Here is a 27919-nt window from a genome sequence, read left to right as displayed (position 1 = left end):
AAATCTGAGGTTTTCCTCTGCTTCTTCCTTACCTTGCTGTAAATACGCCCGAGATCCACTTTTAGGCAGCAGAAAGGGTTGGAGACTCAAGGAAGGGTTAACCTCTGGGACCCTTTGGATGCTTTGGACAGCTCTGCAGGCAGGTGCCCTCTGCCCGAAGGGCCAGGGAGGGTGGGGAGACCCTGTTGCAGAAGGAGAGCACCTCTGCCACTGTCACAAGGTGACACGGCAGAGCAGGGCTGCCCCTTCCTGGCTAGAAATTCCCCCCTACTTGCGTACTTTGTGGGAGGAAGCACTGTGACCAAACCCTTTGTAGTGGCATCCTGCTCAATCCAAAGGCTGGTTGCTGGTAAGCAAGCCTCACCACTGCTTCCCAGCTGGTTCCAGTCGATGGTTATGCCTCTGCATCACACGCAGGCTCCCAGGAGCTCCTTGGGATCCACGCTGCCCTGCTGCTGTGTGACAGCAGTGCCTGGCCAGGAACAGGATGAACGGGCAGCACACCGCCTCACCTATCCTGCCTCTGGCACGGCATTTCTTCTGATCCACAAAGGTCTGCCTGGGCAGGTTGGCAGCTACAGAAATAGGGAAGTGTTCTTAAGGTCACAACTAAAGAAACGTGTTAGTTTTCTGCTGCCCGGAAGCAGAACACCTAGAGCCTTTGACTCCATATCCTGGAGAAGGATCTTTGCTCAATTTAAACTTGCAGAATGCCCCGTAGCTCATCACAAGACCACCACAGAGCAGTATTATTGGAAAGGAAAGAGAAAGTTGCTGTGTTAATTTATAATCCAGGAAGGCAACTGAGCAAACCATACAACATTGCATAGTATCATTATAACTCCTACTTCTCGGTAGAACAGGGGGTTTTTACTACATAAATAAGAACAAACCAGAGCTTATAAAAAGAAACAAGAAGAAAATCAGGTAAGAAAATTTTGTGCTCATCTTTCATTAGTAATGAAATGACTAAACCCATCTACTGTAAAAAGCCACGAGCCAAATATTTCAACATCATTGAAATTGCAGTCAGCCAGGAAGACCCTTCCCCAATTCCCAGTATCTGTTTTCAGGAGCCTTCACCTAGGTGGATCGCTACTTGGGAAACAAAAGACCGTGAGAAATAAAGGAGCATATTTAATTTTTCATATGGTCTCAAACCCTTTCGCTCACCAGTGCAGAGAAACATTTGAGCACCCAAGGCTGTGGTTTTGTCGACGTTTCCCCTCCGCTGTGCTCCCTTGCACTGCCAGGCACGCTGAGTTTTCCCAGTGCAAAGATTTAAGGCTGCTCAACGGCACTGGTGTGTTCAAGAGGGGAAGAGCTGCAGTGGGAGATGGTTTTGAGAGGAAGATCCCCCCGCTAATGGATGTTCCTGTGTTGAGCTGAAGACAGGATTTACAGGTTTGTGAAACAATTAGACCTTCACCAGCATCGTTACCAACCTCAAAGCAAGACAGCCTTGTCGTGGCAGCTACTGGAAGCTACAGAGAGGAGCAAGTATAACTTTCAAGGAGGGTCCCTGTGCGAAACCACTTTCCTGATGGTGCTAGATTTTCATATGGAAAAATCCTCTTGAAACTGGTAGTGTGGAACGCCACAGGTATTTTGGTCTACACACCCTGGTGAGCTATTTGCTTTGCTAAAGGAAACAGTCATGTATTGCATCAGCAGCAGGGAAAAGTGTTATTACCATCTTCCTCATCTGAAAAAGCTCACCTGCTAGGAAAATCAAACAAGTGTAGGTGGCCATAGTGTCATAGGAAAAGTTTCTTAGCCCTTAACCAACAGAAGACAGTAAGGATGAAACAAGTGCTTAATCAAATGCAGCTCTGTTGCCAGGAGTGTTTTAAATAGCTCCTGGAACTAATACATTCCCCATTCTGCGTCAAGTGAGAGTTTCTCCCTGCTGCCTTCAGCAAGACTTGGGTCAGACCCTCAAGCAATACTCCCTCCATTTATTCTCCTGGTTCACTAAGAACAAGTCACCATTACACAGTACGAGCTATGCTCCCAATTTTAAACATAATTTTTACACACTATTAGGCAAAGTCTAGATGTTTTCTGCCAGTGAAATTCTCTCCCTGTTGGAGGCACTGGACATTTTGACTTGGAGACAGGTGTTCACTCAAAAAATTTGCATCACCAACTTAATGAGTCCTGCTAGAGCACCGGATCAGCTGTTGTCAGGCAATCCCCTATTCAGGATGGTAAAGAGCCAGGCATCTTTAGAAGAGGTATTTTCGCACGTTTGCCAAAATGACCGCTTTCTCTCCCTCCCCCAAACTCTGCCAGAGCAACAAGCTCTCCATCTGACCACAGGGCAGGGAGAACTGAGAAGAACCGATTTCAGTAGTACCAGTTGTGACTTCTTTTACTTCTTGGAAAATTACAATCCCATCTTAAGATCTGAGGTAGCAGGATCCCAACTTTTTTTGATCTAAAATATCTATTTTTCTTCTGCCTTTTACACAAAAAGATACTGCTATTACTCAAGTGGTTTCCACTGGGCTTATAATAAAAAGTACCTTTTACAATCAGAAAGTCGCAAACAAGTTTCAAGTTCAAAAGTTTACTGCTGTTCAGCTTAAGATTTCAGAAAGCTCTTGGAACCGTCTTTCAGCTTCAATGATTTATCGTATGCTTGGAAGACCTAAATCGTAATGCTGTTTACTGATGCCTTTTAACACAGCTCCCACGTTTAATCAAAATGATACTGGCTTGCTCACTGAGAAAAAGCACATTCTGTCCATAAGCAGACCAAAGTTTTACACAAAAACACTGCCCTGTAGCAAGTATTTACATAAACCTTAGTGTAATTTATCATTTTTCAAAGTGCTCATGCTATCTAGGGACAGCGTGTATACAACAGGTGATTTGATAGGAGAGACTTTATCCATGCTCTAGGAAGCTTACAAGCAAAACCTGTAATCCTGTTGTCGATAACCTGTAAGTTTTATATGAAAAAATCAGGCTATAAGAGGGTGAGATGAACAAAGACAAGAGCAGCAACAGGTTTCAGGAATGCTTCTGAACTTCTTGAAATTTTTTAATGTAACTTCTTAAATGTGCGACTAAATTGCTTGTCCAAATAACTAATGGTTTGGGGTGGAGGTGTGCTTTGTTTTTTTCTGAGTTTGGTTTGTTCGGTTTGGGGGGTTGGGTTTGGTTTTTTGGTTGGGTATTTTTTTTTTATTATTTTGACAAGTGGAAGGAAGCAGGTACAGCTTACCTACAGGGAGTGGATTCTTGGCAGCACAGAACCAGGGACTCTTCCATCCATGCATGGGATTACGCGGAACGACTCAGCACACATCCCAAAGGAAGAACACAGGCATCAAGTCATCAAGCCAGAACAGGATTTTGATGAAGCGCACTTAGGTGTCACCAGCTCTCTAACCCACCCAGAGCACAACCTCAGTTGATGCTAAGGGAGTTTCACAAACTCATCCATGATTTTTGAGAAAAGAAACAGGAAGCCTTCAGCAAACAGGCAGAGCATGCACCAGGGTTATCATGAATGGTTTGGGGTAACTGCCTACTGTGTTACCCACCACTTGGATACAATCTTTACGCTACTTCTACTACTTGTGTGATATCCGCGGGATTAAAGAGGGATCTCTGCTGAACACCCCTAGCCTCTCTCACTCGCGCCTTCAAGGCTTTAAGACCAGACCCCATTCCTAACATGGTTATGGTCAAGTCCACCTCAAGTCTGCAGAGAGCTACAGAGAACTAAAGGAACTGCAATGCATGACTACAAAATAGGTCGCCAGCTTCCTCTTATCTGTGGAACACAACAGTTTACACACATGTTTAAACTGTTACAGATAAGGGAATTCAATAGAAAACTCTAAGAACTGTTTTTGTAAGCCTTTATTCTCTGAACAGAGAGCCTACAGTATGAAGAGCTCCCCTTCAAACAGGCCTCAGCTAAATCAGAAAGAAGCAGCTGATGTTTCTGCTGCGACATTTTCAATGTTATTCTCAACATCACAGAGGAAGGCAGGGGTTTTGTTCTGTTTTGGTTTCCAACTGCCACAAGCACCAAAGGCCAATACTGAAACTGAGGTTGAGGATAGCATTGACGAAAAGGAAACAAGGATAGGAAGCGTGAACTCTCATTAGAATAAAACAAATCAACTCTCCACCTGGATAATGAAAACTCCTGTGTACTCCAACACTTCTGGCAGGACAGGAACAGCAGGAAATGTTTGTGGTTTCAGCTGACCACACAGCTCATTCCTGTCAGTTCCAGGAGAACTGCACATACACAACCGTACCTTCTGATGACCGCAGCAGCGAACCCCATCTAACCCAGAGAGCTCAGCAGTCCATGTGTGCACCAGGTGATCCCTCCAGCGTCAGCAGAGTGGCCTAGAAACTCAGGCTCATTTAGCAGTACCTAAAATTGCCTCTAAATAGAGACCTTTTATGCTGTCATTTAATGACCTGTCAATATCATTGAATTTTTTAACATTCACATTTGAGAGTTTAATCTTAAAAATATGAACAGGTAATTTCATCAATCTGAAGATACTGAGTATATTTTTAAAAGTATTACGGCATACTGAAAATCAGAAACTTGAAACCTTTCGGATGTATTTATTTTTTGAGTCTTTTCTGAAGACTCTTTGGCCACCAATGCAAATTGACTATTTACTTCCACACGCTGCTTGCATAACATTTCAGTTCTGCAGCATCTACATGTTGCAAGAAAAAAACCATTTCTGCTGCTGCAAAGTGAACACACTCACCTGAAACAGGGTGTTTTTTTCTAAACATCAAGAGGTCCTGTATCTTCCACAGGTGGTTGGGGGCTAGCTGAAACCTAGGAATGCCCGCTGAAACTCTTTGTTCTATCAAGTCACTTTTACCATATCTCCAGCAAAAGGATCTCTGGCATTCAGCAAGAATCCATTTTTTTCTCAGTGGAAGTTTTTTTTCTATGACTGCCATTTCCTAAAAGCAGCGAGAATTCAATTGCTTTACCATCCCCACATCCTTGTCCAATTTGGCCAGTGTTTTTTGCATGTTGAAAACATGCTGTGGAAAAGAAGAACTGAGGACAGTACAAACCTTGTTTCTTTAACAAAGCAGGCTAAAAGCAGGAAGAGATAGAGAAAACCCGCCGCTTCGGCAGCACTACCCCAATGCATCACATCCTGGCCTAGTACAGTTCTTTGGAAGTCTTCTGGCCAGACTCAAGGCAGAAACTTTCTTGACAGGAACAGTGAGCAGTCCTCAGCCCCAGCCCGCCACCCCCACCCTCTCAAGAGCAAGCTTCTTGATCACTTCTCCTCCGGAGCAGGCTCAGACTCTGCAAGGAGGGCACACACCCCTGCAGGTCCCCAGGGGCTTAGGAACGTTTTGTCAGGAGACAGCTGCATTTCTACTTCCATGCTTTGAAGCACACAACGGAGACACTCGGCAAAAGGCAGCTTCTTAGCCAAATACACTTAGTCTTTAACAAAGCAAAGACAGAGTAAATGCTGCTGGAAAGCACATTTCTACATACAATACCCTCTGCATCCCAGCTCAGCTTGGGTCTGGACACTCTAGGCATCTGGCCTGGCCTGCTTACTCAGAATTTTCTGCCATGGGGTAAGGAGCTTTTGTTCCTTTAGTACCAGCCTTCCCACAGAAGCATCTTAATCCAAAGTTCACTTTCTGCATACAGCCTGTTCAAATGCTCTAGTCAGTCTAGTTCTGGCTCTCCAGGGCAGAGTAATTTGTAGCAGCTCTTGGCTGCCCTGAGTTTTAGATTTAGTCTTTGTCCTGCAGATCATGTTCAGATGAGGCGTATTAAGCGATAAAATCTTATTATCATCGGGCACTACGGCAAACATTACAGAGAAAACAATCACAGAAGAAAAAAGCTGAATTTATTCATCAAAGCAGACTGCCTCTGAGCCATCACACATTCCGTGGGAAAGGAAGGAAAGACAAATACTATTCCCCGTGTCTTGTCTCCCCTTCTAACAGTGCAAGAGCTCTCCTCCTCCGGAGAGAAAGAGGAGGACATACATGTTCTTAAATGTATGAATACTGGCTAACACTGTTTAAATGGTGAAGAACAAGCCAGGCATTTAAGAGCCTACCAACTTTCATGAAGACCCAAGCTCTCGTAACACCACCTGAATTCTTCTGTAGGTGAAGAGTTTTAACTCACCTACTTCTGCCACAAAACTTGAAAATCAATCCCACCTAAGTTTGGCAAGTACAATGTAAGTTACCAGTTCTGCGTTTCTGCTAATGACTGTTTTCTTCTTTCTTAACCACCCAACATAACCTGCCTGCCACCATGGCAGCTGGACCCCCTGACACTACAGAGGCCAGACCTTTAACAGTGACTACAGACAGGCAAAGCGTAAAGTGGTGAACCTCAGTTTTGAGAGGCATCCTCCAGCAATGCCACACAGCCAAGTGATCTGCGTAAATAAACCAGCAAGGAAGCGCAACGGATTTAGCATGGTACAGCACCTCTGTGGCCCTCATGAGCAGCACAGCAGCACTTCAGCGCCTTTAACCACTGCTGCACCGTGGTGTCGGCAAATAACACCGACACGACTATGCCCACCAGAAGCACTTCATTTTAAAGGAAGGAAATAAAGTTTTGAGTATCCATATACAAATTGTATCTGCCCACTTTCTGGAAGAAGTGTGCACAGCACATTTCTGTCTCCCCAGGTCTTCTAATCACACTCATTATGACAGCATCTGAAAGTGTCAAAAGGTAAGTACAACCTCCTTGTAGAAAGGAGATATGACCTGCAAATCTCTTCACAATGAAGGGCAATTCACTTGTTAGTGCATGCTTATGCCTCCAAAAATCTTTAGACAACATTCCTTATTGCAGACTCAAACCATTTCACTAACGTGAAATACTTTATTGAAATCACCTTTTTGGAATCAAGGCTTACTCCAGCAGTCATACACTGGGCACTCACAGAATTATAAGGCCAAGCTGCCGACAGAAGGCAACTGCTTTTATCCAGTCACTGTACATCCATTTGAGAGAATGAATGAAGAAAAATATATTTTAGTTCCCCTCTCTCTTTTCCTTGCCCTTCATCTGTACTTGGACCTTTCTTTGTCTTTCGATTTCTTAGGACTTCTGCTTCTGTCTGCTTTTTTATCCCAGTCTCTTGTTCGGTAGTCGTCTTTGTATTTGTCTTTTTGTTTGCTGTAAGTGTAGTCTCTCTCTTGAGATCGGCTGCGACTCCGATGCCTGTCTTTCTTCTCACTCCTCATCTTCTCTCTACAGCGTTCTTCATATTTCCGATCAGAATCCTGTTAAAGGAATTGGACAGATAAACAGTTACAGACAAAAGGGTAAAACATACAAAGGCATGAAGAAAACTAGAAAAGTCAGGTATGGTTGGTTCCTTGGCTAAAGCCAGTATACCTGAAATGGATTCACATCCATGATGATTTGAAAAAGGTAACACATTAAAAAAACCCCACTGTAACTATATGAAGAAGGTAAATCTACAGCTTGTGTCAGCATTTATGGAAAAAAGCATGGCTGTCAGGCATGCTGCTACTTGCATTTCCTAAGGAGCTTTAGCAAAAACTGGTTACATCAGGGATTTGACACAGATGGATACTATCAAACTCCTCATGAGCATCACACAAACTTCTAAGCTAGATTTGGATTTTGACTTCTTATCTAAGCAATGCAAGGATTTCATCATAGATTTTGGTTCAAGCTCCATAAGCATTCCCATGCTATGAAGATGCAGAACATCTTTTAAGACCTGTCTGTAACAATCCTTAATGGCCTAAATCCTAGGCTTCAGAAAAACGAACGACACCATTATAGAGACCAACTACACACACGCAAACTAATTCACTTCCTTGAAGCTACAAGTCCAGAAGAAAAGGCAGCATTGGAGAATCCCATCCTTTTAAATGTAGTCAAACAATAACACAAGGTGCATGAGTTGAAAAGGACATAATGAGGCCATGAAAAATCAGTTGTATTTTGCAGGCTGATGGGTATGACCCATCCAGAACACACATGACAATACACTCAGACACCATAAACTCCAAGGGGTACAAGTCTATAAAATTTAAAATGGCCTAAAAAGGAGAGATCAACAGTATGTACACCAAGTGGTAATGGTGTTCGAGCACACACACACAAAACTCCTTAAAGACAAATGCATGTTCAGGCAGCCAAAAATGAGGAAATTTTTAATTTCCGTGGCTTTCTGCAATGCATCGCCGAGAATGCTGAGTGGCTCAGCACACAGAACAGATTTGCTCTGCACAGAAATGAGGTTTATGTAACAAACGAGGAACTGCTGCCGGCAGAACACCTGCTTTACTTGTTGCACAAGGCAGACCGTATGAGACCGTTGAAAAAGTGTACTAGTCAATGAAGAAAAGATGGCTTAATTACTCAGATAGTGAAATGTCACACTAGAAGATTATGGCACAGCACATACTAAAATGACTGTGTGGAGACACCAATACCCATACAGGCCACAGCACAGAGCATTTTAAAAAGTAAAAAGACAGAGATCACTTAGAAAGTTGCCATTTCATTTCAAAGAACACTAAAGATTTTAATACACAACACTGAATTTTGACACATGAACTAACATTTTCAAGCACTGGTAACAACTAGTTTGTTCTTATTATTCAACTAAGATATACGTGGAAACAAAACGCAAGAGGGAGCTTCAGAATCCTGCAGAAAGACACATAGAAAACTTGTTATTAAGAAGGTGGTAGGCACTTTTTTTTCTGAAGGTACAATCACCTCAAAGTTTAGTATCATTGATGCTCTAGTTTAACAACAACACTGTTAAACACAGATCACAATGAACCATGAAAAACATCTGCATTAAATTATACAGTATTTCTTACTTCATTTCAGGTATGATCTTCCTTTTTCTCAATATGTACTTGTGACAGTAGCATTCACAATTGTACGGCTAAAACCTATGCTGCACGTACAAACAAGCAAACTTCATTTATTTAAAAGCATAGTGCAAAAAAAACTCTACTCCAAGCAGAGCTTTTATCCAGACAGGCAGTGATCAGGATGGCTCCCAGAGCAAACAGCACCTTCAGAATTAAACAGATAATGCTGAAACACTAGGGTTACAACAAGGAAGATAACCCCTGTGGATCAACACATACATCAGTAATCACAGACCTGATCTTCATCTACACAATCAAAACCAGCACTTGCAGGTAAATCAGCTAGAAATACCACGACCACAAAAGCAGAATAAATATGCCATCTCTACATACATTAAGCACATTAAAGGTTAAAAGGAGCAAACAAACAGAGGCAGCCTTTTTAGGAGGAAGATTTTGATCAAACTTGTCCCTGAATATAAAGACAACAGTGTCCAGTAAGCAGTAAGAGCAAGAAATTAAAACCAGAAAAAATCAGTTATCTCTGCCAAAACCATGCACTACAGAAACATGAACATCAGAAAGCCCCTGCGTCTCACAAAAATCTATTTGATAGGCTACACTCCTCCACAAATCCAGTTATCTTGGGGAAAAAAAGAAAAAGAAAAAAGAAAATCCAAGGAACCAAAAAACATAGAGGAACTGGAAAGGGAACAAAGTCATGATACAGATCTCAAGCAGAAGCATGACCCGTATTCAAAAAAACTACGAAATCCTATACACAAACCCACATGGTAGTCCAGCCTCCTGCTCCAGACCCACATCCTGTTACCTACTAAACGCAAGCCACAACACCCCATCTCTTCTGCCCTCTGGAATCAAGTCAAACAGCACAAGATTCAAAAATACATTCTTGAAACATCAACACAGAAGCTGAAGATTCAGGAAATGGGTGTCAAACTAAGAAAAGGATGAGTCAAAATATACTGAAGAAAAAACAGCAAGAGAACAGAAAAATGACTCAACATCATGGAAACTATTCAGAAAATAAAACCCCTTCAAAGTCATAGCTGGAGCTGGTAGCATAGCACAAACTGCAAACAGTTGCCAAAACCTCCCGTGTTGTCTGTTAATTAAAATCTCTGCCACACTAGGGGCTCAGGATGGAAGCCTATGTATGAAGCTGTACGGCTGTTGTGGTCTTTGGCCAATTAATTGTGGAACATCTGCTGTTGTTCTGTTTTGAAGTTCTTACTTTGAATATATTCTCATTTTTCCAAAATAAGGTTAAGGGAAAATACTTTATTTACCTATACTAAAAATGCTACCATTCATCAAAAAAACTTCTATATTGATATGTGTCGTGCTGGCCTCAGTATTCAATCTGGACATACTCTGCCTCAAGGACATGCTTCCTTCCCCTGTCCTTGTATGAGCTCCCCAGATTAGGCCCAAATTGTAAATTTTTAAAAAATAGATTAAAAAAATATTACGTTTTGTATATGCTAAACAGGATTTATTATCTAAGCTGCCTGCAGATTTCATCTAGAAAGGGCCATGCCCCAAGACGCTTACTGTATCTCTAAATGAGATCAAGTACGTACTGCTTAATATGTGTACATACTATACAGTACACGCTAACAAGAATATTCAAGTGCAGACAGAAAAAATTCTTACCAGAAATTCATTTTCACAGCTCCGAGGGGGAACTACATTACTTGCCACCAGAGAATAGAAGTAAGCCTCCACCTGTGATTTTGGGTATAAGAAGGCTGAACTATTTATACCAAAATCGTAAAAGGTGAGCAACAGAGAGGAAAGCAGTGGGAAAGAACATACCAGAATACAGCAGAAGTAGACTACAAGAACAAACCACAGCAGGAGCATGTGACTAAATCACAAGAAAATATACAGAGATACAGAAGAGATCACAGTCAAGCACTAGAAAATACTCATTTCCAGAACCTCGAAATAGAATCGGGAACTTCTCTGTCCTCATGGTTTTGTGCTACGAAAACCACCGCTAACGTGTCTCACAGTCCCCTTGTAACAATTATACCAACAGAGGTTAACAGCCTATTGTTGTCAAGTACTTGCTGTACCACCTACAGGGGTGGAGACATCTAATTTAAAGTGTTCTCTGCTGATAACACATGACCAGCCAGTTCCACACATTTAATCTCTCAACCGCCAAGAACAAAGACAACATCCAGAAATATCTGTTTCAAGAATGTTAAAACGAGAACGTTAACCAGCCAAAAAGTCATGAGGATGTCTGAACCAACATCAGTTCACACCTCTAGTATGTATATGCTCCCATCCAGATTTTAATTATCTGAACAGTCACTCTCCTCCACCCAAGGGATCCCGACTGAACTAGTATACAAACAGTGACAAAAAGACTTGTACCACAAATAAGCAATAGGGTCTCACTGGTGGCACTGAAAAAAATTAATTGCCAACGTTTGTGAGAAAAGTTCTTTTTAGCACCAAAGCAAGAAGCAATGCAATGGAACAACAGAATCCTGTATGCTCTCTGTAAGCAGAACTTAAAGCAGTACTCAAAACTCATGCCAGGGACAATGGCTTTATTTACTGTGGCTGGAACCTTATCACCTTCTGCAAAGTTGCTAGAAGACAGCTTTGCTCTTGTTCATAAAGCTGCACTGTTGAATATTGGGGTTCGCCACTCTACCATTGCAGACATTGTTTCCATGAAACATCAGCATCTTGACTATCCCAAGTCCACAGAACTGTGGGAATGCTGACGCAAAAGACTGCAGTGGAAATGACAGAACTACTGTCTTCCGATGATCTCCTCTACTGCCTCAGTCTTAGAGCACTGTATGCTGGCACAAAATACAGATGCCAGCAAACCTGCATACAGATTCTACACAAATGCTTCCAAAACAGTTAAGGAAAAATAGGAAAAATAAAAATAAGACAATGCAAAGAGATTGTGTTTCTGATTCCATACTGGGAAGAACCAACACACGCTGGTCTGGCAAGAAAATGAGAAATAGTTTGCATTCATGAAATATGATTAACTCCTAGTTTATGACTAGGAATATGTGAGCAACAGGTTCAAAGTGCTGAAGATCTCCTACTTTATGAGAGGCTTCATTGCCTCTTCAGGATGTTTTGGCAAAAAGCCATTCAGACATGCCAAGCTTCAAAAGTCCAGGAAGATTTGGAAAGCCTCTTTCATAATCAGCTACTAATATCAGCCTTCTGTATGTTTACAACTGCTGTATTTTATGGGACTTTGCACGTCATGTCCTCAGTTCAATATCAGACTTCTTTTTCCTGGCTTCTATTATTAGGAGAACAATAAACAGCTATAAAGTTAATGCATGAAGAGGTAAGTACCTTAGATTTTTTGGTCCTCTTGTCATCCTCTTCATCTTCAGAGTGGTGGTGCTTTTTCTTCTTTTGTTTTTTAGCCAAGTGTGACTGACTTGTTTGAGACTCTTCTATATCCTCATCCAGCACAAGGTCATACTTAGCACTGGTGGTGCTGGTTAAGGACAGGTCTGTTATTCAGCATCAATAAATAGCAGAACATAAAAGCTCATGAAGCAAACAAATACCTGTTTATCAGACCAAGGTTTACCAAGACTTACCACATATTTCAGTCAGAACAGGATTGTACACACTGAAAAAAATCAGCTGTACTAAAACAACTAAATTCTGTCCTGTCAAACAGTACAGCCAGGTCTCAATTCTCCTTTCTCTTCTACCTGTGGATAGCTGAACAAGCTACGCTCTCTTTTTCTCTCATGCTCACCACAAGCAAAGTATAATCTCAAGGCACGATGAAGTCACTACTATGGTCTTATTTTGGATGCACCAGTTCCCCTCTTAAAATACTTAAAACTCTGTTATGCCATAGATCATTCCAGACATAGATCATTCCATATATCATGTAGACTGGAAACATTATTTACCTGCACACAACACTGAAGTGAAACAGCACATTCTGATTTGACTAAATTCATCAAAGTCATCAAATGAAAAACTCAAAATGCTTAATTCCATCTCAAACATGAAATGGTTATATGAAGCAGCAGCAAAATCCATTTGGCAAGCTTTAAGACGTAGTCTTTTCCAGGCTGTTTTCATAAACTGTATTTAGTTCAAAAAATACCTTTGACAAGAAAAGGATACTCCTGCTTTGGTTTTACCTTCTCTTTCAGAGTAAGTTTTGAAGGTTTGTCACGTTCCTTTTCATACTCTCTGAAATCATCCTTGGTATACCGCCCACCTGTCCACAGAAAAATATATTCAATTCACTCCAACTAAAAAACCAACCAAGACCCATACCAATCATTAAGTTCTCCTTATGAATTTAAGGGCTCTTCATAACCACACAGAGACACACAGCAGGATGCAGTTCCAGAAATAACACTGACATCTGGGTAACAGGGTAGGAGAGAGCAAGACAAGTTGTGATTTTCTGTCCTTCTCTTGTTTACAGATCCCATTAAACAACATACGGCTCTTTCCTCACTCATGTCCAGTGGAGACAACACACGAACAGGATCACAAAGCAGGATTCAGCAAGTGGTTTAGTCCCACTCTGATTAGAGGTCATTTGTCACACTACTTAAAATTCTGTTACCGGGAAAGCCTAGAGACAGTTCTCATTATTAAATTACTTTTTGCTCTGGGCTACACAAAGGGAAACCTCTGAGACTGCAACAGCTTAACAATTAAAATGGAAAACTATTAAAAAAAAAATTATAATGTCTTGATTTAAAGGGGGGGCATGACAGATTTCATTTTCCACCCATTCACATTAAAGTAAAACCGCACAGATTAATCAACTATCTCGCAGCAACATGCTGCCACCTCACGGTCACACTTAACATTGCACTATATAGTTAGCTTTCCGGTATTTGGGACAATTTCCACCTAAATTACCCAGATAAAGATAAGTTTTCCATGTAGCCAGTCAGTACAGGATGCACCGCAGAGCATGGTATAGATGACAAAGTCATCTCAGCTCTGTGCACGACAAGTTCTAGTACCTCAGTGCCCGAACCTGGAGAAATGGTACACAACAAACTGCAGGCAGCCCTCAGTGGTGGGTGAAGGCACACAAGATCATCCACCGCCACGCACAGTCACCTATCCAGGTCCGGTGTTTTGCTCACACCCCTAACAAACAAACAATCTCTCTATCCACCTCTCCCACCATCTTTTCGCTCCTACAACATCCTCAAGCATCCAAAATTGGGTTTTTATAAGATACAGCCTACTTACGCAATATGCTTGGCCTACAAGAGGTGAATAATGGAAATCCCTGGCCTAAATACTGACTTTTTCTTGCACACACCCAACTGTCATACAGTGAATAAAGAAACTAGAAAGTAGCAATGTACTGCTATATTCTTTTGTTAGTAAGTAATATCAAAACTCATCACTTTTAAAGCTCAAGAGGAACAAATTATTTAGTGGCAAAAATACATTTGATAAGAAGGTAATCCATGGCAATGTAATGTGTAATAATGTTAATATGCAGCAAACCTTTGTACCCTTTTTCTTATGGAAAAAGTGAAGAGCAGAGCTAGGAGCTGAGTTGCTCCATTTATTACGGTGCCTGGAAAAATTATATCCCTGAAGGTAAGATGATTTAAACATATTACAATTGTTTCTCTTCACATAACACAGTTTAGAAGTCATGGCTTGTTAAGTTATAAGGGTCAAAGAACTGTAGGTGTACCTACCTTTTCCCTTCCACTTAATCTTTGCAACAGACTGGCTAAAATCCACGTGTATCCGCCTGTCATCTATCAGCACATTGTCCATTTTGAAGTAGGCTTTCTCACAGTCCTCCTCCTGATATTAAAGTTTCCAGAAAATTTTGAGTCATCATTAATTTATAGGAATATTCACACAAATTCAACTGCTTAATGGCGTACTTTTTTTTTCCTAAAATTGCCTGAAGCACAGAAGCATTGTCCCATTTCATAAGAAATAGTTGTTTTGTCTGAATGTCAGCATTTCAAATTCCAATTCTTCAATTCATTTCACTATTTTAAAAATTTGCCAATCCAGCTACATTTGACATGTGTAATACACTCAGAAAAACAAGGAAAAAAAGGACAACTAATAAAAGCTCCATTTTAAGTACATAAGTAGGCTGAAGTGGAATACTTTTCCAGTGTTTTCCAGTTTCCCTCACAGATTAGAGATATTAGCAGATACAAACAAGAAGCCATGCACCATCAAGAGAACTTTTACTACTAATCTCAACAGTAAAAGCAGCATGTTGATAAAGCAAGCATCATTTACAAGCCAAACACAGGACACTACTGTACACACCAACCTACCTTCTTTCATACAACCCCCTTTATGAGCTTGCCTCCTTTCTCTCCTAATATTCCCTTCTTTAACTCTTCAAAGTCCTAATGTGTTCTAGGGCAAAAAAAAGGGACCTGCTCCCCTCCCACTGGTTTCAAGACAACCTAACAAGAACATATTTGTCTTGCTTGGCTGAACAGAGGCAGACTTCGATGTTTGCTTCATTTAGGACCTAGCAACTTCTATAACTAAGTCAGTAAGAGAAAATACTAGCTACCCCACACTTGGAAGATTTCAGTGGTTTTCCTTAATGGAAGTATACCCAAAAAAGAACTTTTATAAGCAGAATCTACATACAGTATACCTAACAGACATACCTTTTCAAACTCAATGAAAGCATAACAAAGAGATTCACCAGTCTTCCAGTCTCTGATCACTTCACAGCTGAAAAATTGATAAGAAATTAAAATGTCAATGCTGTTGGAGCAAAAAACATAGGATAGGCAAGCACTGCCTAAAAGGGAGAGTAACAATTAAACACAAACCAAAAGCCAAAAGAACCTTGAAGGTGTATATACAACTTGATTCTGAGACCCCTACTGATGTGGGGGTGTCTGCACAGAAAAATATGCATGTGACATTAATGGAGTAATTAATAACACAAATCACAAGCGGTTAGCAAGAAATGTAGAACTAGGGATGAATTTCTGATCAATAAAACAAAATCTGTTTTCCACCATTACTGTTTGTTATTATTTTTTTCCATCTCACTAATGCAAGACAAGAAATTTCACATTCATTTTAGGGGAAGTTTAAACAGACATCACGTGACAAACTTTCTCTTCTTAACAAGCATCTCTTTAGCAGCCACCTTCTTATCAGGCAGTTCACTGGGCAAAAATACGAAGCCAGAAGTATTGAATCAGTAGACACAAAATGCGAACAATACAGGATTACATCAGTATTGCCAAACTCTTGTATACGACACGAGAATTCTGACTACAGGATGTTGAAGGAGGTCAGACAAGCAACATGGGCAGGAAATTTGGCATTAAGGCGAGACTTTAGGTGAGACCTCCCCATGTGTACTGAGAAAGTGACAAATCAGGATTAGGATACACAATCCAAAAGATGAACAAGATTTAAAAAAAGAAAAAAAAAAGAAAAAGGAAAAGAAAAAAAAGACAAGGCTATTCAGACAAGCTATAGGAATTCTTTGCAGCAGCCACCAGCGAGGAAGAAGGTAGGACAGTTTTGTGCCAGAACCCTCCTTTGTGGATTATTCAGAAAATCCATCTGAAAGCAGGAGGACTGCAGAAGAGGTACTGAACAAACCAACAGAGGGGAAAAAAAGTCTCTAAGAAATCCCTAGGATATCCAGAAATCTTGCTGGAGTTGTAAGCGTGGCAAACACTACCAATTTCACTCACACACACAGTCTAGTGAAGGATCTGGGATACTGCAGGCCCGTATGCTGATACTGCACAAACGTAGAAACAACACAGAGCAGTTAGAGTGCATCTGAATGAACAGGACCTGCTCAGGACCATCTGAATAAACCTAAGTGAAGTTCTCTGAAAGAGTCAATACACTTGTGTGATGATGATCTATTTGACGCAGTCTTTTGAAATCCCTCTGGAAACTCAAACTCCAGCACCAAAGGCTTTTGGAAAATCAACCAGCCATGGAATAAGAAACACCTTTGCATTGGTAAATATATGAAAAACCAGGTAAGAGCAGTTGTTTCTCACTGAGAAAGTAAAGAGGTCACCAGTGGAGTCTGCTGATGATAGTAAATTGTTAAATGTGGCAAAAATAGACTGAAAACATTGCAGAAAGTTCTTGTGAGACCAACTGAACAAGATTGCAAATTCAACATAGATAAATGCAGTGAGATAAGCTGGGGGGGTGCTGCCAGAAATCCCAACTGTGCATTGTGAAAAAAAAGAAAAAGAAAAAAAAGCTTTAGCATTAACTAGAAAAGGAGTTGAGAGCAAAGCAGAGAATACCACTGTGCTTCTGTAAATCCGAAATCTCTTTAAAATCTCTTTAATACTGTGTGCAGTTCTGGTCCTCTCATCTTGAGATGAAAACAAAAGAACAGGAAAAGGCAGGGAAAGGTTGAGAAAATGGAAACAAGGTAAAGAAAATTCCTCTGCAATGCATGAGTACGTAGGCTAGTACTCTTAGCAAGAAAAAAAAAGATTACTTTGGGGAAAGCAGGGCTCACTGCCCATAATATCTTTTAATACCAGCACTAGGAAGAAACAAACTACTAGGAGCCAAGTTCAAAACTGAAAAAGGCAGCAGGCATGAGGAACAGCTTAACGAGGAGTATATCAGATGCCAGAAATGTTTGTCACTTTATCCCAAACCATACATATTCCCATGGAAAAGAAAAACCCTGATACTGTATCTAGCTCATGCAGCACCCAAGTCAAAAACTGAAGAAAGGAGGGAGAGGATGAGAGGACAGGAGAGTATCATGTTTTCCTCTTTCCTACACTTCCCTAGGCCTTCACTTGAATACTCACCTAGGTAGATCTGACTTTGTATCACCATTGCTGTGGTCTCTATCCAAATACATGCAGGCACAGAATGAATCTCCAGAGACACCAGAATACTACTGAACAGCCAAACCTATATAGACTGGTGGGAATCAAGTTCAGTCTTAACAAAGAAGGTTTTCCTATTAGTTTTATAATAATTACCTTTTAATGGGACCAAATCGTGAAAATATTATCTCTAGATCTTCATCTGTCGTCACAGGATTCAATTTACAAACAAACAGCACATTTTCTGGTGGCTTGACCTCTGCATCTGGTAAATCTCCCACCTGTGGCATACAGGAAAATACTTTCATCACTTCTGCCTAAAGGTCTCTACATTTTTTTGCCACAAGTACACTGGCAACACATCTTTCGGATGATATTAGACATATTCCTATTACAAAATCAAAAATTAATTAGTTTTCCTACCCAACACCACAAAGAAAGCGTTTTCCATAGCATCTAAAAATGATAATCTATTTGCAATTCCACCACACTTGCACAGAGACAGTGTGTCGGTGGCTCACTGTGTCCCTCTGGCTCACTGGTGGGCTTTGCCCACTCTGCGACTCCCTCCTTTCCTGCTTCACAGGCAAGGAGATGAGTCAAACACTTTTCTCGGAAGGCCTTAAATCAACGCTTAGTGGTGACACTTCACGAAAGTAACAAATGCTTTCTACTTTGTTTTCCCTGTTCACAACATAACAAATACACAGTTGTGAAAGATGGAAGTATACTTCTACAGCCACTCCGATAGAAAAATAAAAATGGACTGGATCCACTCCTTAATCTCTGTCTGTACATAAACTCACCTTTCCTTGAAGTCTGGCAACAGCTAGGATACGCTTAAATTTAAGACAGCTTGACAGTAAATTAAGTTAGAGGAAAATACAAATATACACACCAATCTCCTAATTGTAGCAATGCTTTTTAAAACCTGAACAAATAGCTGGTCATATTTAAACAATGTATCTCCATCTTTTACTTAATAAGCTAATAAAAACGTAATGCATATTAGTTTGATAGCAGAAAGAAGCAAAATAACATACGTAAGAAGCCAATTCCACAAAAGAACTCAAAAGGAGTTTAAGCACATAAACGCTCCCCAAGAAGTTTACTGTTTCAACAAAAGAACAGTGGAACTATCAGTTGTCATTTTTCAAATCAGTGAAACTAGCAGTAAACTTAGTTTTTCACCTCTTCAGCTTGTATAAAATAGCTTCCTATTGCATATTACATGGCAATACTCACTGAAAATTACTGCATTGGCTAACATATCCCACTTGCCTTTTTTAGCTAACATTGTTATCTGGAAAAAAGGTCATCTGCCCTACTGCTGCTGCAGCAAAACAAGAGCCCACACCTACAGATCTTCTGCAACACTATGGCCACATCTGGACTGACGTTGGTATTAGTCTCTGTTGCAAACTATTCACCATTAAGTTGAATTTGGTAGTCGTAAGGAAGTGTGATGGATTCACCTATCCTTCAACATTATGTGTGATTGTTTTCTTAAAAAACAAAAAAAAAAGAAAAAAAAGACTTCAAAGCCTATTCACAATTTTTGTTATTATATGGATTTACAACTGCCAGCAGTTACCAAACATTATATTTAAGAAGGAAGAACATAAAGTTAACAATGTTAAATTCAACTAACCCCTCAGAAGGAAGACTGCTACTACATATACAAATAATGCAACCTCAGTGCCACTTATACAGACTGGGAAGAGATTTAGCTCAAATTAGCTCAGCTCTTTCCCACACATGCTAAACCTTTTCCATGATTATAAATATTCAGCAGCATATTATGTATGTTATGATTTTTAATTGGATGCATTTCCAGCAAGATTTTATAAAGCCTCCACTGGTCCACTTTTAATTCTGGCTCTGAAAATTAAGTATCAGAAGTTTTTATCAGAAAACCACCTCTGGTTCTCATGCTCATTCCTTTTCATTGTACCACAGACATTTAATAGCAGATTCTGAACCATGACATCATCATCAGATAAGCAATTTCAAGATAAATAGTAAACATTCTCCTAGACTTAATATAACATGCACACATGGAGGAATAACATCTATCAGGTAAATACAGAGAGATGTTCACCATTTCCAAAAGAATGGCACGAGTTTTTGCTTCTTTTTCTGCCTGCACTTCTTCTATTTCATCTGCAGATCGTCCTTTCAAGTCATCAATTTCTTCGTCTGCTCCTATTCTGCCACTCTGGAAAATGAAGGAAAGCTATTTATTACCAAGCCATATCCAAAAACTCTTTCTCACTTCCCAACAAATATTACTTGGATGACCTACCCCCTCATCCCCCAAGACATGAAAAATGCTTAAGCACTGTATCTCTGCAGAACTGGGCTTTTGTTCTGTTCTTCCCGCTTAAGGTTAAAAAAAAAAAAAAAAAAAAAAAGAAAGAAGATGTTATCCTCATGTTTCATGCACTGTGAACTTTCAGGCCCAATTTTAATGATATTCGGTTATATATTCTGAATTCTTTTATACTCCCATCTCATACTCAACATCTCACCACAAGTGTCAGCTCCTAGATAGCTCCTACCAGAAATGTAGATAAGGAACACTGCAGGTACATGTGGTGTCTATTAAGACTAAAACATTAAATACAGTATATCACAACAAGAATTTTATTTTTACACATCTACATCTAGGCAGCATTTGAGGTTTAATTTTTTCTTCTTGTCAGCACCTCTAGAATGCTGCCCTTCTTACAGACATTTCTACATAAAAAGGTGTTATCTTCAGACAGGCTGTGGGGGGAGAAAACTAAGGATAAGTTCTCAGATCTTTTAACAATTGGCAGTGAGCTACTGAACTCCTTACACCCAAAGGTAGGTCAGAGATTAACCACAGTGCAGATGTACTATGAAAGCCTAATTCTAACCTTGTAACTGTATCTATTAAGCTTAAAAATAAACAATATTCTCTCCAGTCAATTGCAAACAACTATTATCACACAAGGAGATAATCTCACATAGCAACTTCCATAACTGCATGCTATGAGTAAATTATGAATAATTACATTAAATTTTTAGCAAATTCCTTCTGTTTGAACAAATACATCACAACAGTATGTCTGCTTGCAGATATAACGCAAAGAATGACCAAGATTACTTTCAGTGAAACACAGACTATTTCACATTTAAAAGGAAAACAGCAGTAAGCACTTTAATATTAATAAAGGTTAGCTTTATTTTGTCTTCTACCAGAGCATACAAAAAACCAGGAATGCCAAAGGTGAATATTTTGAATGTTCTGCTTATCTACATCGTAATTAGAAATCTAAAATGTGGCTTTCCAACCTAATTCCACCATAGCCACAGGGGAAAGCACCCAAGTCACCCTTTTATCCTTTTCTTGAAGGATTAAGCAGCCATATTTGATTAAATACAGCAAAAGCTGCAAATAACAGACAAGCATTTGACATATCAGAACTCAAGCTGTCGTAGTAGAAGAACATCTCTTACCCTCTTACACTACAAAAATGTGTATTTCTTTTAGGATATAGATCTGATGAAGTCTTACAGATGGAATTCTTATTATGACCAAGACTATGCTGGCCACCAATAGGGATAAATTAATCTAATTATTTCTTCCAACTTTTCTCCAAGAAGCTATCATAAATACTCACATCTAGCTGTTCCTTAGTAGGTTCTGGTGAGCGATCAGGAACAGACAAGCCAGGTGGATCTTCAAATGGATCATCCAAAATTACTGTATGATTTATCCTTAAGGAAAACAAAATCAAGACCAGCATCAGTCACACGCAAACAAAACTCTCTTTACCCAAGTAATAGAAAACCATTCCAGATGATTCTCAGTTATATCCCAAACAGCCAAGCATACTGTATGCTTGTAAACACCAGTACTGGTGCTTTTGTAAAGGCAACATAGTTGCTCATTTTTCTCTCACAGTTGTTTATTTTAGTACCTGCTTATTTTACCAATAATACTGGAGTAAAAGAGTATTTAAAATATCATGTGCAGGTCACCTGACATCGCTGTATGAATCTAGTTTCAAAGTGAAAAAAAAGATGCCTCAAAAAGGGAAATGAAAAGCAGCCACACCTGATATCTTGATATGGGATAAAATCCTTATCTACAAAGGTTTCATTAATTGTCTTCAATACGTCCATGCCTTCTGTCACTTCTCCAAATACTGTATGCACACCATCAAGGTAATCCAGGTTTTCCCCTGTAGTAATGAGAAACTGCAAAAGAAGATACAAAACCAGTAGCAGTAAATAGAAAAATCCAGGGCTTGAGTTTTACCTTAGCAAAGGTAAAACTCTCACTTAAATCAGGGAGGGGGGAACCATAAACAACTCTTCCTGACTTTTGCAGAAAATTAATCATCTTCCATCAGCTCTGACACCACGGTGAGCCAACCTACAGGCCACAGCCACTGCCCAAGAAAGAGGGGCTCTCTCACACAAGTCCCCCTCTGCACAAGCTTGCAGCTCCAGCTCACTGGACCCTTCTGTGAATTGGTTTGACTCAGTAATCTGGCAGAAAACCAGCTGCCAGAGGAAAAGCAAATAGTTATCTGCCAGGTAGGTTTGCTGAGCAAGATGAGCAAATGTTGTGACAGGCATCACAGCTGATGAGAGGACAGAAAGAGCAAGGCTACCCCTCTGGGAAGCAGTAAGTCATGAACTGAGCTCAAATCACCTGTTCATCACATCGCATTCAGCAGATGCATTTTCACAATTTTGGCAAAAACTCCCACAGTTCTACCTTCACCTAATTCTATCCTGACTTTTTTTCCTTCCTTCCCTTGTACCACAAACCCTTCTCTCCCAAAAAACGAGGATCAGTAACATTGAGAGGAGAACTAGAACACAGTAGCATTGACTTAAACCAGCTTGAACGGGCACTAAAATGTACCCTAACACAAATACCAACTGAACACTGGGTAACAAATTAGAGATGGTGGACACTTGGTAACGAACAAAGGAGGAAGAAGTAGGTATGCACAAATTAAACAGAACCATTACATCCACACTTTACAATTTGACTGTTAACCTCTCCCTCCTCTTTCTCTGCAACACAGTTAAGACTGGTAGTATTTGGTATAGGTTATACTAAGCTACCTTATATTTGTAAGCCAACTGCACACAATTCCTTACTGGAATTTTTCTTTCCCAAGTAAGAAGCTGCAATAATGTTCCTGGGAACTGCATTCATTCCCATATGTCTGTGTATACGCTAGCAGGCTGGATTCTTAAATATAAATACAAGTGTCACCTCTTTTTCCTAAACCCACCCACCCAAACAATTTTACACATACAATGCAGGGAAGCAGCAAGATTAACTACATATATTACAAGTACTAGCTGGAATAAAACCATATTTTTTTAATTGCTCTTTGATTATTAATACCTTTTTTTTTAATTTAAACATATGGATGTTACAAATGAGGTATTTTAATATATAAAAGTGACAATGCATCTAAAATAATAATTCACAAATAATATCATTCTCTGAGATTAAAGCTTAAATATACCCACAGCAAAACTATGTGCACATGAACAGGGAACATCAAAGAACAACACTACTTTCAAAAATTGTTTTGTACTAGCACTGGGATAAAACCGTAAACTTACATTGCATTATTAATGCACACTTTTATGTAACCATACAGTGGAAACTGGTATGATTTCACCTTCCAAATTAACATGAAGTTATAAGCAGAAAGTTTCAAGATTCTTTCAAAACCCCGGTTCCTTACTTTTCACTTCCATTTAACTACAGGATTTTTTCCTGCACATTCTATATACTAGGAAAAACATCAAGGTATTAACAGAAATGAATAAACAAAGGAAAAAAAATAGAGAACTGAATGCTAACAAATAAAATTTATAAAATTAATCTAGGACAGGATTTGAATCTGAGCATTTTTATCTCTTTCTTGTCTGCAATCAAATACCCACTGGCACCTGGGACACTGTGCAAAAATAATTAACCTATCTATGGCTGTCTCCTTACATGCTTTTTGACCATATTACAATATGATGCTAATGAGATGACAGTCATTGTTTGTCTCCTTTGTAAATTCAAGGAATTTTCACTTTAGTTATTTAGACATGTACCCAGGCTTTCCAACACTGTATGCTAACCTGCGATCCATGCTGATCATTGCCATTATTCACCATTGACACAGTTCCCTTCTTCTTGTGCTTGATTCTCGGTGCTTTTTCTGCCTCAAAAAATCTAGCTTGATCACCATACAGTTGACTGAAAATATATGTGACAAGTATGTTACAACACAAAGCAATTTCTAAAAAGTGAGATAAAGAAATACTATAAAACAGTAAATAAAACATCTTAACATTTTTTACATTGGCATTCAAATAAAAACAGAATTTACATTGCATCCATGCACATTTTTATGGACCTGCACACTTACATAATTCACTATATATTACAGGGAACAACAGATTTTTCTCCGAGGCATTTCACAGAGGTGTCGGGCGGAGGGGGGAGCATGGGGGGAGGTGCATTTGAATGTTTTTAAATGCAGTATACAACATTTTCCAAAGCATGAAGGTAATACAAATTTTGATAAGTAGGTTCCATAAAATAATTTAATCCACACTATAAAAGTATAAAAAATTATGTCAAAAAGTTGTCTTCCAAGATAAACAGAAAGCCACTAAATCTACGTGTAAACTTAGTTCATCATACAGACAGGACTGCACACAGTAATTTGAGATACACAGGATATGGCAAACTGTTACATTCTTTTTATTTTTTTAAGTCTAACCCTGATATCACTCATTTTGTCTCACTTCATAACTGACAGAAGCATGGTCAATACCTAATATATTTGCCCAAAGGAGTGTTTTGTGAGTGAACTCATTTTGCTAAGCAGGTGAATTTCTTCCTCTATGAAGAAAGGATTCAAATTAAACTTTGCTTACATCAGATTCCTGGGTAGCAATAACAGAAATGCCAATTTCATGGACTTCAGCAGTAATGAATAAATAGAAAAGACAAACTGCCATTTTCCACGCTAGCAGCAGAATAGAATCTGCCACTCACTCATCACACTTCCCTATCTGCCACACCTATGAGCCTCAGAAGACCAATCCTTATAAGAGGACAGAGTATCAAAATAAACTTTATCTACCCATGTGCAGAGACAGCTCAGGTCTGGCAATTACCTACCCAGACTTGCATTTGCTTAGCACAATTATAATGCTTCCAGGATCACCAGAGTGGTGATCCATGGATCCATGCGCTCAAGGTCTTGTGTTTAAGAGGCTCTGACAGACCAGACTTAGAAAAGCTGACACTTGTCTAGCAACACTGCTCTGTTCAAACTGAGCTATTTACCTCTGTATACAGTATTCCCCAGCACTCCAGGTTTAGCTCTGCTCTGCAATGTTCATTCTGCTTTTAATAACTATTTCAAAGGAATCATACAGAACATAGGCACTTTGCTAACTTCCATCCTAGCTGTTTGAGTGATCTCTTCAACTTTTATGTGTATGACCACTGAAAAAATCTTAAATGAGGAAGAAAAGTGATCTCCTTATGCACGTTCAACATGACTGAAGTGAACTCCAGTAAATCTTTAGAGCAACAGGATTACTTTCTTATACACAGAGGAAATCAAGTATAGCCTCCATATTCCCCTCCCACTCAACTGAATACATTTTTTTTACAAAAATAAAAGTAATAGCAAACTGCTAATGATTTTGCCTTCTACAGAGCACTCAGTTAGGATACATCTCTCACAAAACCAAACCTACAGTTATTTGCTCACTTTTAAATAAACAGAAATCTAGGTACAACTTGCTAGTTGTAACTTTCCTTCTAAGGTCAGAGATAGAATGTGGTCCTGAAAAAAAATCTGAATGGCCAAAGGCAGCATAGGAATTAAAAAGGTATTTAGGTATGACAACTTACACATCAACATTTTTACACCCCCCTCAGTAATTCTGCCCCAAGAGAGCTGAAGACAAACTAACTGGAACCCCTATTCCCCTATACAACTTCTCTATTGATTAAATAACGCAAAAGTTTTACTTACCAAAATATGGATTCCCCTCCACGGCCAGTCCCCATGGGGTCACCAGTTTGTATAATAAAATCCCTCTGTCACAAAGCAGAAAATGTAAGATACTGCTCCCATGCTTGTGAACTCAAACCAACAAAAAAACCCAGGGAACTAAGAATACTCACCTGTACATTATAAATAAGACAATAGTTGTAGTACTTGACTTTGCAGAGCTTCAGAAAATTCAGACAAGCTGTAAGAAATTATACCAACATTTACTAAAGAAAACCCCAGACATAGTAAGTACAGACAGAACAGATACCCAGTTCAATGTGTAGAAAAGTATTTTTAGAATAGACTGTGTTAAGACTTATCAGCGTACCATCTATAAACGCTGTGAAAAATGCTCTGCGGTAAGATTTCCTCCCTTCTTAAAGCCCACCTCTAGCGATCCCAAAATCCTTAAATAAGCTAGTTACACAGAAATGCAATTTTTTTTCTTCCCAGTTTCTTTCCAGACACCTAAGAAGGATCACAGCTGCCTTTAGATTCAGAATACATTACATTTGCTCATTTTTAAAATAAATTGTTAAACATTTATAATAAAAGCATAATTTAAAAAAAAAATCCAAGCTACCCAACAGCAATTGATGTTTCCAAGTATTCCAAGCACACGCGCACAAGCTGTTACTTGCACAAGCGGGGACCCGAGATGGCCACAGAAAAGTTGGCACCCGTTTGGCCCCGGCATCCCAACCCCCGGCACCCGTTGGCTCTTCACACCCAGCACCGAGGCCCGACGGGCCGTACAGGCCCGGGCCGGCGGGCAGAAGGGCCCTGATGACGGACACCGCCCGCCCGCGGCCCGCTCCCCCGGGGCCGCAGAGCCCCCGCACCGGGCCCGGTTCGCCAGCGGAGAGGCGCGGCCCCTGCTCGCTCCTCGAACGGCGGACCCCTCGGCGGGCCCTCCCGCGGGGCCGGGCCGTTACAAACCGGCACTTCCCGGCCCATCCGGCGCCACGGGCGGCTGCAAGCGCCACCTGCAGCCGGCCACCCCCCGCGCCGCCCAGCCCGGCCGCTGCTTTACCGGGAGCTTCCGTTTGCCCGCCCCTGCCCGCCACCCCCTCCGCTGCCCCGGCCCGCCGCGCTCCTACCGCGGGGCCGCTCCTCCGTGTACAGGTCGATCACCAGATCGCCCAGCGTGGTCTCCAGCAGCACGGCCATGGCCGCCGCCCGCCTCCGCAGGGCGCCGCCGCGGGGCCGCCCTCTGCCGGCGCGGAGGAGGAGCTGGCGCCGAGGCAGCGCGGCCCCGGCGGGCAGCGGGCGGGGGGGGAAGGCGGTGGGCGGCCCGGGGGCCCTGCCAGCGCCCCGGCGGCGCAGGGAGCGCCCCCCCCCTGCAGGCGCCTCGCCTCCCCGGGGCCCCCCACGGGCGCGTCGGCCTCGCAGCGGGACGAAGCCGGGGCCGGGCTGGCCGCCTGCGTGCTGCGGGCTTCCCCGGCCTGAGGGAGGGTGCGCGGCCGGCGGCGCGCCCGCCTCCCCCGTTCTCGCTAGCCCGGCGGCTGCAGGAAAACAGAGGGCGGCTGCGCCCTCCCGCCGCTACCCCCCAGCGGGGGGCAGCGGGGGAGGCTACCGGGGAGCCCACCCGAAGGGGGTGGGGGAGAACGGAGAGAGCTCGCAGGAGCAGCAGCTCCGGCAAAGTACGGGGTCGTGAGGCTGATGCTGCAGCTCTTTGTGCTCGCTGATGGCGGGTAGGGGGGGCCGTGCATGTTCTACCTGGTCACAGAAAACCCGTTTTACCTCACAGTTACTCAGCAGAGGGTTATAAGGCGATTTAACGCTTCCGCTGTTTGCCCTGAGTACACGGTCACAGCACAACCTGCAGTGCTGTGGGTGGCCCTAGCACCACCGCACAGACCAGCAGGTCTCACCAGCACATCTCCCGGGTGATGCCACGGCGTGCCCTGGGGCTTGGTGCAGCCCACCCGACCTAAAGGCTCGTTGCCCCCAAAACAGGCTGGGAGCATAAGAGGGCTTTCCCTTTTGGCTCAAATGGATACCCCTAACTTAGGCCAGGCTTTTATCACTCTTTTTAGACATAAAATAAATTGTATCAAAATTCCCTTATTCTTTATACTGGCTTTTGCTTTCTAATAACCCATG

At 41.2% G+C, this 27919-nt stretch overlaps 1 protein-coding gene across 2 annotated transcripts; it reads right to left on the bottom strand.

The window, feature by feature from the left end:
• Nucleotides 1-6869: 6869 nt before the first annotated feature.
• Nucleotides 6870-27162, bottom strand: PPIL4 (peptidylprolyl isomerase like 4). 2 transcript variants are annotated; one of them, XM_055810608.1, is made up of 13 exons: nucleotides 26914-27162; nucleotides 25945-26012; nucleotides 25793-25857; nucleotides 23874-23991; nucleotides 21823-21965; nucleotides 21386-21482; nucleotides 19837-19953; nucleotides 17892-18016; nucleotides 15558-15624; nucleotides 14604-14715; nucleotides 13042-13138; nucleotides 12244-12382; nucleotides 6870-7293 (listed from the first exon to the last, which is right to left on the bottom strand). In XM_055810608.1, the coding sequence occupies exons 1-13, from the start codon at nucleotides 26981-26983 to the stop codon at nucleotides 7072-7074; spliced, it is 1440 nt and encodes a 479-aa protein (XP_055666583.1). In that variant the 5' UTR covers nucleotides 26984-27162; the 3' UTR covers nucleotides 6870-7071. The 2 variants fall into 2 exon arrangements, with proteins under 2 accessions (XP_055666583.1, XP_027652743.1); XM_027796942.2 differs by lacking the exon at nucleotides 26914-27162 and adding an exon at nucleotides 26397-26540.
• Nucleotides 27163-27919: the final 757 nt, after the last annotated feature.

The sequence above is a fragment of the Falco peregrinus genome, chromosome 7, assembly GCF_023634155.1.
Source record: "Falco peregrinus isolate bFalPer1 chromosome 7, bFalPer1.pri, whole genome shotgun sequence".
Lineage (NCBI taxonomy): Eukaryota > Metazoa > Chordata > Aves > Falconiformes > Falconidae > Falco > Falco peregrinus.
The sequence above is the reverse complement of the archived record's forward strand: the minus strand, read 5'-3'. Positions and strand labels throughout refer to the sequence as shown.